The sequence below is a fragment of the Heliangelus exortis genome, chromosome 3 (assembly GCF_036169615.1).
Source record: "Heliangelus exortis chromosome 3, bHelExo1.hap1, whole genome shotgun sequence".
Lineage (NCBI taxonomy): Eukaryota > Metazoa > Chordata > Aves > Apodiformes > Trochilidae > Heliangelus > Heliangelus exortis.
The window spans coordinates 14,302,455-14,315,254 of record NC_092424.1 but is presented as its reverse complement, the minus strand read 5'-3'; the positions used below and the strand labels follow the sequence as shown (position 1 = coordinate 14,315,254).

Here is a 12,800-nt window from a genome sequence, read left to right as displayed (position 1 = left end):
AATCAGCAAAACAATTTTCCATGATAAATCTAATGTGCATTGTTGCCTTGGAATATTGCAATTGAAAAACTGCATCCAGTCACCTCTAAGTGGAATACAAAAGATTTTTGAAATTTTGTTTTTTGATATCAGATTAGCCATTGAGTTTATATGAAAACAGTAAGAACAGCAATTAATTTTTCTAAACTAAACCCTGCTCATCAGTGGAATGACATCAAGCATTTGTTTGATGCAGAATGTAGGCAAACCCACACCTATTAATCAAAATATGGACAACACTTAACTACTTCTAAAGAAGAAACTGTAACTATCTGCCTTTGTTCTTGCTAGTCCACTGCCCCTTAAACTTCTGTAAGAACCCTCTTGTCATTTTTGGGTACTTTACTGAAAAAAAGAATATTGCATATTGCTTCACAAACATGCTGCATAGAAATTTTTGTGGCTTTTGCTAATGAAGGTGTTCTGTGCTACTCTTTTTAAGTACATATATCTCAATCCCATCCACTGAGGGAGAGAGGAAGAGAGGGGCAAGGTTCTTATTTTTAATTCATCCTTAGAAATTAAATGAAATTGAGGAATAATGTTAAGGTTTCAAATATCTCTTGTAAGAGGAGGATGATCTCCATATACAGAAAAGCAAAGAGAATACAACATTTGCCAGATGTGATTTTTGAGAGTTTCATACTTACAGGTAAATCACATTCCTGATACTTTAGATCTTTTTTCTGTGAGACAAGTATGGAAACTGGAGGCTGCTCATTATGTCATTTAGTGTCCTTCCTGAAGGGCTGCATGTTCATAAGAAAGACTGTTGAATGAGTCCTTGAGACCTATTTTTTTTCCTTTTTCTTATTTTTAACAATTTTGTCAATAATTCAGTGCTTTTTTCCCCCACATATTATGAATAACTAGGACTGGGAATTCCCATTTTCCTTATTTGCTTTTTGTTATTATTAACAGTTCTGATAAATTTATCAAATAGAGTTCAGCTAAGAAGACATAATCTAGTCACCAGAGTCCTTTTTTTCTTTTCCTTTATAAATGTACTTTTCCAAACAATCTTTGGTTCAGGTTTAAAGCAGGCAATGCCACATGCCAAATAAATTAGATCATTTATTGACTTTCAAATAAATTTAAAATAAATTAGTAAGTGCAATATATTAACGTTAGTGAGATTGTTATTTTTAAGGCTGTAAGTCTGTTATTTGCCTAAGGATAATAAGAATAGAGATGCTGAAGCTTGAGGTCACAGAAATAGTGAAGACATTGTATATAAATCCAAAAGAAAGAGCTAAATTTAAAAAGGATTACGAAGAGAGAATAAAGGACTGGAAAATTTAAGCAGTTTGATTTATTGTATATTTTACTTATCACTCAACTTCTTCATACTTAGGCTGCTGCTTTGGGACTGTGATGATCGGAGCTACAGCTACTACATTGAGGTTTCAACAAATCAGCAGCAGTGGACTATGGTGGCCGATCGCACAAAAATTTCCTGCAAGTGAGTTTAATCTTTTCCACTTACTTGCTTAAAGTCACAACTGGAAATTTTTTATTGGGTTGTGGGTTTTGGGTTGGTTGGTTTGGTTTTGGTTTTTTGTTCATTTGGGGTTTTGGGTTTTTTCTTTTATTTGATTGGTTTTGTTTTGTGTGTGCATTGTTGTTTTCTGCTTTTATATTTTTGTTCAGTACTTATGTAGGTCACTTTTTTTCTGTGAAAATAGTTTTCATTGCATAACCTGCAGATAACTAACTTTAGACCCTTGAAAATATCAGGAATGGATGCTCTCCATTAGCTTTCCTGTTGTTGTTGGGTATGCTGACAAAACACGTTCTTCTAGTGTGGTAGAGTAATTCAGGGTGGATAGCTTTTTTAAACAATTTGATCGTTTTAATTCCAAGTAAGGAATTAGTAATATACCTGTTATGGGACTGAAAATACAGGCTGTAAATTTACACATTACATATCCAGAAACTAGGTGTGCTCAGCGTTCACTCAGTGTTGATAGGATATGATCTCCTAGCTGATCACAGGGAAGCTCAGACTTAAAAAAATATTATTTCCTTCCTTTTTCCTGAGTTAGTTTACTGTAAGATGCTTTCTTTCCTGGGACAAAATTGAAGTCCTCAGCTCATATGGGGCAGCCCCACCTGCCTGTATTTGTGCCAACCAAAACAAAATTGATTTTACAATTTCAGAGATGTATCTCATAGAATCATGGAATTTTCAGGGTTGGGACCTTTAAGTTAATCTAGTTCCACACCCCGTGCCTTAGGCAGAGACACCTCCCACTAGATCAGGTTGCTCAGAGCCCTGTCCAACCTGGCCTTAGAAGCTTCCAGGGGTGGGGCTTTCACCACCTCTCTGGGCAACCTGTTCCAGTGTCTCACCGCCCTCATGGTGAAGAACTTCCTAATATCTAAATCAAATCCCTCTAGTCCCGTCACCACCTGACATCGCAAAAATTCCCTCAACAGCATTCTTGTGGGCCCCCTTCAGATACTGGGAGGCTACAATAAGTCTCCTCAGAGCCTTCTCCTCTCCAGACTGAATAACCCCAACTCTCTCAGTCTGGCCTCATAGGAGAGGTGCTCCAGCCTCATGGCCCTTCTCTGGACAAACTCCAGCACATCCATGTCCCTCCTGTAACAGGGGCTCCAGAACTGGATGCAGTACTCCAGGTGGGGTCTCACAAGAGCAGAGCCAGTCACTGCCCAGCCTGTATCAGTGCTTGGGATTGCCTCAACCCAGATGCAGGGCCTTGCACTTCATCTTGTTGAACTTTGTGAGGTGGGCATGGGCCCAGCTCTCCAGCCTGTCAAGGTCCCTCTGGATGGCATCCCTTCCCTCCAGTGTGTCACAGCTTGGTGTCATCAGCAGATTTGCTGAGGGTGCACTCGATGCCACTGTCCATGTTGCTGACAGAGATGTTGAACAGAAGGCCACAAGTTTTGTCAGGCATGATTTGCCCTTGGTGAAGCCGCATTGATTACACCCAGACACCTCTTCATTATTCTTCTGCTCCAACAGTACCAGCAGGATCTAGTCCATGATCTTACAGGACATAGAGGTGAGACTGACCAGGCTGTAGTTCCCTGGATCTTCCTGCTTTCCATTTTGAAAATAGGGGTTATGTTTCCCCTTTTCCAGTCAGGGTAGACTTCACCAGACTGCCATGACTTTTGGAATATAATAGGCAGCAGCTTAGCAACCACATCTGCCAGTTCCCTCAGTACCCGGGGTTGTATCCAGGAGTTGTACAGCTTCAGGTTCTTCAGATGGTCACAAACCTGATCTTCACTTAAACTGGCAGTTCTTTCCAGTCCTTGCCATAGTCATCTGTGACTTCAGGAGTCTTGCTGATGCCCTTGCCAGTGAAGAATGAGGTAAAGGACTCATTGAGAACCTCAGCCTTTTCCATATTGCTTGTAACTAGTTCATCTGTTTCCTTTCTGAGGCGACCCACACCTTCCCTAGGCTGCCTTTTGCTGTTAATATACCTATGACATTTTTGCTATTTCCCTTGATCTCCTTGGCTTGATTTAGTTCTAACTGAGCTTTGGCTTTTCTAAGTAGGTCTCTTGCTCAGTTTGTCATAGCAGTTTGTCATATCAGGCAAGAGAGTTATTCAGTTCTTTCTAGCAACACTGCTGTTACACATTTTTCTAACATTTATATTCCATCTCTTAACAAGTAGTGCAGTTTAAACATATTACAATGTGATCCAGATGTATTGGTGGGAGAGACCTTGCAGTGTTGTTTCACTGTCTGTAAAGGACAGGGTATTGATGAGCAGAAAACCCATGTTCTGCCTGCAGGTTTGCGGAAAAAGAGAAAAGGAGATTGACTCATTGTCAAAGGCATCTCAGTGTAATAGATAAAATTCATCTTTTGGTTTGCCTCTAGCAGTGGGAACACTAGAAGGCTGAAACCACACACACACACACAAAAAAAGTCTTTTTGCATTTTTCCTTGTACATTTTGATACTAATAGCCTAAAGCAGTCAAAAAGAGCAGTTGCTTAAGTATGCACAGTGCATAGGGAACTGCTGATTGACTGCCCCGTTCAAGTGTCTATTCACCATGTTCAAACAACACTACTTTTTTAAAGTCTTAACGTTGGGCAAGACAGCTGCCTTCTCATGGTATACTTTCAAGATCTCGATTCAAAACATAGGTGCTCTGGAAGCTGTCAAAGCCATGGCTGCAAGGACTGTTTTCGTGTGGATTAGAGAACTGTATTTTGCCTAACTTCTTGCTATGACAGACGTGCATCCAGCTAGCAAAATCCCAGTCTTTAATTTTGAAATTATCAGATTTAGTGTTCTACCGCTTTCTGCAACTATCTGCTTGAAAGAAATACAAAGATGCTGTATTAAGGTAAGTGTGGTACAGTTTGTCTGGTTTACCTTCATAGTGTAATGGTAAAAATACTGATGCTGGATACAAGATTTTTTTTTTGTTTTGGTTTTTTTTTTTTGTTTTTTTTTGTTTTTTTTAATTTTTTATTATTTTGTTTCCCTGTCTCTGTTCTTCCTTGTTTCTGGAATGCCTTGGTATTTTATGCTAACAGTGTGGCTCCAACAGAGAGAAAACTGCCTCTAAATGCCATTTAGTTTAGTGATTCAGGCACTCCCCAAAGAAAAGCAAGAATCAAGCTTCTCTACTGTGCCTGGATATGGCTCATCATCAGGTTTAGGTAGACAGTTAAAGATTTCTCCAATGAGCAGTAGTGTAAGAGGGTGGAAGCAACAGTACCTTCATCTCTTCATTCTCCATGTGGTTATGAATTCTGTACCCGCTCTCACCAGAAAGAAACAAAACAAATTTTGCTAATGTGGTCAAATTTTGCAACTATTTTTCGTCTCAGCCAAATACTACTACTACTTTTTTTTTTTTTTTTTTTTTTTTTTAATGAGTACTTTGACATCCCAGGCTGAAGAGGACTGATTGGTAAAAAAATTTTCATCACTTAGGCTTTATGTGTCTTTGTTTAAAAAAAATGAGAAGCATATATGTCCTTGCATAGGGCTGTGATTGCCTCTTTGACTACAAGTACCTCTTAGAGCAACAGTCAACTAGAAATCATTATACATGAATTTATGTGTGGCTGAAATACTAATTCTTCCCCAAAAAAAGTATACTCCAAGTTGCATCTGTTTTTCTTACAAATTTTGGAGCTGTGAGTGCAGTGTAGGCGGTTAATAAGGTCTTGAAATCCTAGGTTTACCCTTTCTGGCATTAGTTCTATGTTGAATAAACTGCAGTAAAATCCAGAAAAATAATTCACTTGCTTTTCTATGAAGGATATGTTGCAATACCAAATGAAAGTGGATGGAGTTAAAACTTGGGAGAATTTCTCACAGAGGTCCACATTTAAAGGGACAGAATACTTGTAATAAGAAAATTTACTTTGCTAGTAAGATCTGGGGAGATGTTATAGCAGCTTTCCAGTACCTGAAGTGACCTACAGGAAAGCAGGGGAGGGACTTTTTATGAAGGCATGTAGAGATAGGACAAGGGGTAATGGCTTTAAAGTGGGAGAGGTTACATTTAGGTTAGACATCAGAAGAAATTCGTCACTGTGATGGTGATGAAACTCTGGAATAGGTTGCCCAAGGAAGTTGTGGATGCCTCCTCCCTGGAAGTGTTCAAAGCCAGGTAGTATGGGACTTTGAGCAACCTGGTCTAGGGGGAGGTGTCACTGCCCTTGCAGGGGATTGGAATTAGATGATCCTTAAGATCCCTTCCTACCTAAACTGTTCTATGATTCTGTGACAATATTCTCTATTCACTTTCCTGACTTCAGAGACCTGTGTGTAAGAGTTGTTTCCTTTGGGTTTTGCTGTCTGGCTTTCTATCTAGCCAGTTTTTCAGTGGAGTTACTGTCCTTTGTGAAAGTCATTAGCTCACTGCTTTGCAAGTGTCCTATGAGGTCTCCAAATAATTTTTCTGAATCTCTGGCATAAGGGGGTGGGATTAACTATAAAGGTAGCAGACACAGACCTCAGTAGACACCTTTGATGACGGATAGTGGCAAGCAAAATTATAAGTAAGAAAATTATACTATGTTTGAATTGTATATATTGGTTTTGGCAGTCTACTGACTTCTGAACTTCCCCTTTAAACTAGCAGTGTGCTGCTTTGAGTTGTTTTAAAGGTATTTTTAATGCAGTATTTTGTGTAAATTAATAATTTAATGCTCAAAGCCAGGAACTGACAGGCTGCTCCTAGCCCTCTCCCAGTTTGAAAAAGCTGAAGACAGAAACTGGATGTTTGCTATCTTCACAAGGGAAGCTTGTGTACCTTCCTTAAGTGGGAGGCAATTAATGCATACTGGTTGTGTAATTGTCAATTTTCAAATGCTCTATGGAGGCTATTTTTTTTTCCTTTTCTACAGTAAGCTGTTTTTCTCTACACAGTATGACAGTAATGAAAAACAGTCATGTACAATTCTATTTTTTAAAACATTTATGATAAGTGGGCTTGAGTGTGTTAGTGTTGAGCAATAGAGACCTGCACTTGTTAGAAGAATTTGCTGACAAAGAGTCTGAAAGTCAAATGAAAAACAGAAGATAGCAAAGGCCAGTAAGAGTCAGACCTCAGAGTTAATGGCACTTTTGATAAAATAAGCCCTGTAAAGACGAATATGAAACAGCCTCTCATGACAGTTATAAACTCAGTACCATTTTTTAAAGTTCTCCTGCATAGTTATTGTGGGATGGATCTGACTCGTTGGCAGCAAACATACCATGTTCAATTCCCCAGCAGGAAAAAGGCCTAATACTCTTACAGAATTTGGGAGACAGTAAGTGTTGTTTATTGATGGGGTGGTTCTAAAGCAGGTGGTATCGACTGTCTGCATGGCTGGTTTGGGAGAGTTTTACAATTTTCTTGCAGAGAAGATAACTTCATATTCAGAACCTTTATGACATAATGCATTATATCTTTTTTTTTTTTTTTTTTTTTTTCCTGATGGACTCGTTGCATGTTATTACAAGTATACTGCTGTTATGATAGATGTTTAAAAACTTCCAAGCTTAATTTTTCCTTTCCATTGCTTATTATCTTTCTATTATATAATAGCTATTTTAAATCCTAAATTCCCAGCTCAGTTTCCCTCAATTTTTTTTTTGTCTGAATGTAATTAGTACTTTCACATGAAAAGCCCTTTGGGCTATGGATGCAAGATTCATTAACAAAATTTATTAGCAGCCTTCTAATTGGTATTTCAATAATAATTTTCAACTTTGTGGTTTATTGCTCTTGTCCAGTGCTTCATATTTTGATCCTATGATGTGTATTTCCAGTTTTCAGCCACTGCTGTATTTTGCATGATAAATCACAGGGGAAGAAAACTTAGATCGAGGTCATACACTTAACAATTCTAAACCACTCTTCACATGTACAGGAGAGTGTTTTCCATGTTATCTATGGACTAAGTGAGAAAATATGGCATTACACGTGTTTAGTGGCAAACTCAATTTTGGATTTTTCTTTCTGGCTATATGTTTGTGATAACAGGCTAATCTCTATAAAGATGTGATTATTGCTTTTATTGTAGTGGTAGTATTTGAAGTGTGTGAACACCTTTCCTCACGAGTGCATGTGGTATGTTATGTGCTCCTGTATGTAGTTCCTTATATTTGGGCAAAAACATAGCAGCTTTTTCCTGCTGTAGTTCCTTCACTTTATGATGCCATTTCTAGAATCCAGTCATATTAATTTTCATTCATTCTGCTCTTTACTCATTTTCATAGGACTGTTTCTCTCATAATAAAACACCTTGAACATTCCTCAGCCCTCTTGCCTTTATGCTTATGTTGCTTCCTGTTGCTTCATATCAGTATTTCATGCATCTTCTGTACTGTAATACCTAGGGAGACAAAAATAACATTTTTATTGATTGTGGTATAATCCTTAATTCTGTCTCATGTCTGAGCTCCCAAGTGGTAGCGTAGAACAGGATAAAAAGAACTGCTCTTGTATCTGCATTGTCAAACAGGGAGTTTAGACAAGACTTCATCCTATGAAGCAAATTTCATAACAACTCAGTGAAATCCAGATGCCACCTCCTCCAGTTGCCGAATTCATTGTAGCCACATTCATAAAATACAATGATGAAAAATATATTCAAGCAAGATGTCTAGGAAATTGCTGCATTGTTAAGCTCCAACTTAAGTTTCATGTCACAAAAATAGAGGGTATTCATTAATCTGTTTATTATACTGCCAGTAATGCCTACTGTAGCAAGTCAGACAGATATAAAGGATCATTTTATGTAATTACTGAGCTTAAAAGCCCTGAACAAGAGAGACATTGAAGTACATATTTCATCTTATGTTTACATGCTCTCATTTTGAAGGATTTTAACACGGTGAACGAAGAAAGAGGATCCAACTTGCTCTATTAAGCATGAAGAGTTAAGATTTCACAGAGAGAAACCAGCATTGTATTCCATTTCACAGTATTAGGAGTCCTTAAGAAGCATAGAAACTCTGCATCTGACATTTCATGTGCTGGCTTATATTTCAGCTGAGTTTAGTTTGATTGAAGAAAATTCTAGCTTCTTTTAAATTGTTTCTTAACAATGATTCCCGATCACAAGAATGTTTTCCAGTTTTTATTTTGTCTTTTCTTTTTTCCACTTCTGTCTTTAGTTCCTTGCAGTTGCTTTTCAACCATGGAACTTTTGAATGACCCTTGAACAGAGCGGCAAGGACTTGGGAACTGCTGTGTCTGAGTCTCCCTTGAAAGATTTGCCCTATGCTTACATCACTGCAGCTCTGCATGAGCCATGTGCATTTTTGCTTTGCCTTATTTTGCAATTTGGCTGATGCGTTCTCAGCTCCTTTTCGTGCACATTACTGTGAGGAGAGTGAAGAAAACATCACAATAACTCTGGCTACAGTTTGGATGTTAGCTCAGTTCTGCCTCAGAGAAATAAAGCAATATCAAATAATACCTGTAATACGAGTACCCGTTTGGTTTGGGTATTAAATTTTTCTCCTGTGCCACTGAGGAGTTGAATGTTTCTTTGGAGGCCAGTAAAAATATTTCAAGGTAATAATATAAATAGGTGTATTGTATATATAGGCTATGGAATTTCATTGTGCTTATTTCACCCGTGGATAAGCTCTTAGGAAGTGTAAGAAAACTTCCTCTTAGATTTATTCCTCGTTCAAGTTTATTCTGTTGTTCATCTTTACTGAAGTGTATCTTGGCCCTCTCAGATATTTTTAAGTTCTACCATCCTTTCTTCTGTGATTGATTGCTTATACAGACTAAGAATACTTAAATATTCCTCCTTGTAAACAATTGCATCCCAGTTTGACCTACAGCATTAAGCAAATCTGGAAAACCCTGTTGTTTTAAGAGGTCTTTGCCAACTATTGCCAAATCTGCTTAATGTAACAGAAATCCTAATTTTCTTACTAGGATGACAATACTACTCTCTTGCATCCTGTTAAGCAAAGTGGTTTTTATTTTTTTCACTCAGCACGGGAGCAAATTTGCAGCCTCTGGGTAAGGACTCAACAATGTGGATTACTGCTTTTGTATTACTGAAGGATCATATGGTGGCAGTAGATTTGATTGCCTTCACCAAGTCATAATCTCTCTTTTGAAAATGTCTGCATGCATGTGCACACCTGCATGTGTGGGGGCACCCACACAAGTGCACACTCTCAGCATCTTTATAGATAAATATTACTACAAGAGGGTTATTCATATTGTAAGTATCTCCTGTGAAACTGGCCTATTTAAATGCCTGAGATAAGAAAGGAATGCCTAATACATGAACCGTTGCTTTACAGTTATGTTTATTTACATTGAAAATCACTGTTGCATAAGACTTTATATCCCAATGAACAGAAGATGCCCAAATGTTCACCAGCTAAATCATAAATTACTATTTTGCTTGTAGCCCTTTCTTACAGGCACAGCCATTAAGTATAACAACTGTTGAAATCTCCTTGTATAGTTAAGAGGCCAGTCAGATGTTAATGCATCACTTCTAGAGATGTGCCCTCATTAGCTTGTTGATATTCAGGATCTGAAAAGTAGACATTTGCTCTTCTTGGCCAAAACAGGGATGGACTTTTATGTTACAAACATCCTGCAATGAGATCTGTGCAGCCACTGAATTATTCACAGTAATGTTTTCACAAGTACAGACTATACATATGAAGCACAAAACTGAAGAATTATTATATCTTTTGGGTTCATCTTTTGGAGATTTCTACACTATATGATATGTGGTGTATTTTTTTAGAATAGTGCTCTGTCAGCTTGTTTCATATATTTAAAGGCATGACGCTTCCATTCTGCTCTTTGCTTTTTTGTCACGCTGAGTTCCCACAGTAAAAAAAATTTTTCTCGGTATCAGTACTGAACATCATATTACCTAATTTCATTCCATTATTTTTCTTGTATATCTGTGAATCAGTTTTTCTTTCTTAATGGGTTTCATGCATTTCAGCTATGTATTTATACATTCTGCCATTTTCTTTTTGCCTTGGTTGCTACTTAAAGTTTTGCCTGGCTTTATTTTGTGCTCTTTCATCATGAATCAGTTTTCTTCTGCTTTTAAAATTATATTATTTAATTCTACCCAGGTTTTTGACCATAATTTTTTAAGGTATGGAGTTACAATTTAAATACTAAAATTTAGTTTATCTGAAACTATTGGGAGAGGAGCTATATTTTTTCTGTTCTGTAACAAAGTAACAGATGCAGAAGTTGCTTTTGGTGTTTTTTTCTACTTAGTTCAGTTTAGTGTCACTCCTAAAATAACTGCAGCCATAGATGCAGGTTCAGGTTTTTTTCTAGGCAAGTTTCAGTCAGAGGCCACGAGGCTGTATTTTCTGACCTTAAGGTTAATAGATAATTCAGTGTGGTAGGAGAAAGGGTTACAGTTTTCCTCCCTTCCATTAGCAAACCTCAGTATGTTTGTATTGCTGTTATGAGGAGGGTACATCCTGTTTTGGTTTTTTTTTTACTGTTTTGTTCTTCTTAGAAGCTGTGGTTCAATTTACTGCATTCCTTGGAGGTTTGACATGTCAATTAGATGTTATCGACAGTAATAGAAGGGTGGTTGCTATAAAAGTGAAATTTTTACGAGCTGGCCATGAAATCACACCCAAGAAAATATAAGAGAGAAGCATGATAAATACAGTCTTAGTCTACATGCTACAAAGGAATTGATTAATAGAGAGCATGATTCTGTCTTATATCTCTAAAAATATTGCTTATATATTTGCTGTTAATCAACTGTTCCACTGGTGTGAAAAGTTATATAATAAAAATAGCTTAAAGTCTGTTTTAGGATTATGGGGGGAGTTGAAAACATCTCACTAGTTGTATTACTGGGTATGCTAATGTGTTGGATGGCTTTTCATATCTTTGCTGTCTACATGAACATCAAGAGCAGTAACTTGGTAATGAGTAAGCACAACAAAACCAGTTCAATCCCTAGGAATATGCAAGCTTGTCATCTTGCATGTGTGCCCTGGTTTATGTGTAAGTGTGTGAGATGAACTCATGGGTCAAGTTACTCAAGTTCACAGCCTTTGTTTACCACCAATGCCACCCCCAAGGATAGATACTACATGCACAGTTCTTGCTGTAGAAATCTGTTTCATGGCATTTTGCAAGACAGTTGCCAGCAAATGTCTAATAATTTAATTTGGTGCAAGATTTAAAAATATAAACTGTATTTCTATACATACAGTAAGATAGTCTGTTGCAACTGAAAAAAATGTGCAAGGAAGCTAAATCATACAAGTACACAGCTTATGCAGTACAAAAATTCTGCTGGTTGCCTACATTTTCATGGGGATATATTTGAAAATTGGTTGCTACATTGAGTGAGAAAAATAATTCTTACCGTCAGCTTTATCATTGCTTAATTCGAGTATATTGTAACATTTTCTTTATTTAATATTTTTCTAAAACAGCAAGTGAGACTGTGACAGCAGGGGTTACTATAAAGGAGTCTTTTACACTAGAAGCTTTATAAAGATGTCAGAAAGTCAGTATAGACTTCATTAAATCTATTTTATGTCAGAATTTTATTCTAATAGGTCTGCTTTATCAAGCCCACATTTGGCTTCTAAAGTAAATCCTTTAGTGCAATAAAATGTTTATAGCAGTTCAGCAAAGTAGTCTTACAGCAGGTATTTTCTTTGGATTGGTGGGAGGGACTAATCATAGAGCAGAAATAACTACAAATTTTGTTCCAATGCTTTCAGAATTACATGTTCCTTTAGAATATATGTGTTCCTGTTACATTTATAATAAAAACTTTTGAGGGGCTTCTTCCCAAAAGGTGGGAATACATATTTTTACTTGTTGATAAAGCCATTATGTAATAAATATTGTGACAGGTGTTATGTGGTATTTATTAGTCTCACACTTATTCTGGAACCAATCTTGGTTGGTTGGTTGGTTTTTTCCTGATTAGTTTGTATCAGGTGGATTTCCTATCTTACCAGTTGACTACAGCATAAATATAACCAACAGACATTATTAGGTGAGTTTTGCCTCTCTCTCCAAGAGCTTCAGAGAGAAAGCTGTTACTTCTAGCTTGAATCTTCCACGGTTCCTTAGAAGTACCACATTTGAGAGGTTACCTCTTGAAAGGGTGCTGTCATGGCTAGAAATGCATTTAATTTGACTTTAATTTAAAAACCAAAAATGTGGATGACTTGATTCTTCACAGTATTTTCTTTCCCATGCTTTGTCTTCCCCCTCAGTGGCTTGGGTAGTTGGATGGAAAAGTCATGGCTCAGCCAGCTAC

General features: G+C 37.3%; 1 protein-coding gene across 3 annotated transcripts in view; it reads left to right on the top strand.

Annotated features, from left to right (window-relative positions):
* BTBD9 (BTB domain containing 9) overlaps positions 1-12,800 on the top strand; it is a 110,183-nt gene that overhangs the window by 86,022 nt on the left and 11,361 nt on the right. For all 3 annotated transcript variants that reach the window (XM_071739364.1, XM_071739365.1, XM_071739366.1), the window contains one exon: positions 1,394-1,501. In XM_071739364.1, the coding sequence (XP_071595465.1) occupies positions 1,394-1,501 (108 nt within the window). The remainder of the gene's footprint in view (positions 1-1,393; positions 1,502-12,800) is intronic.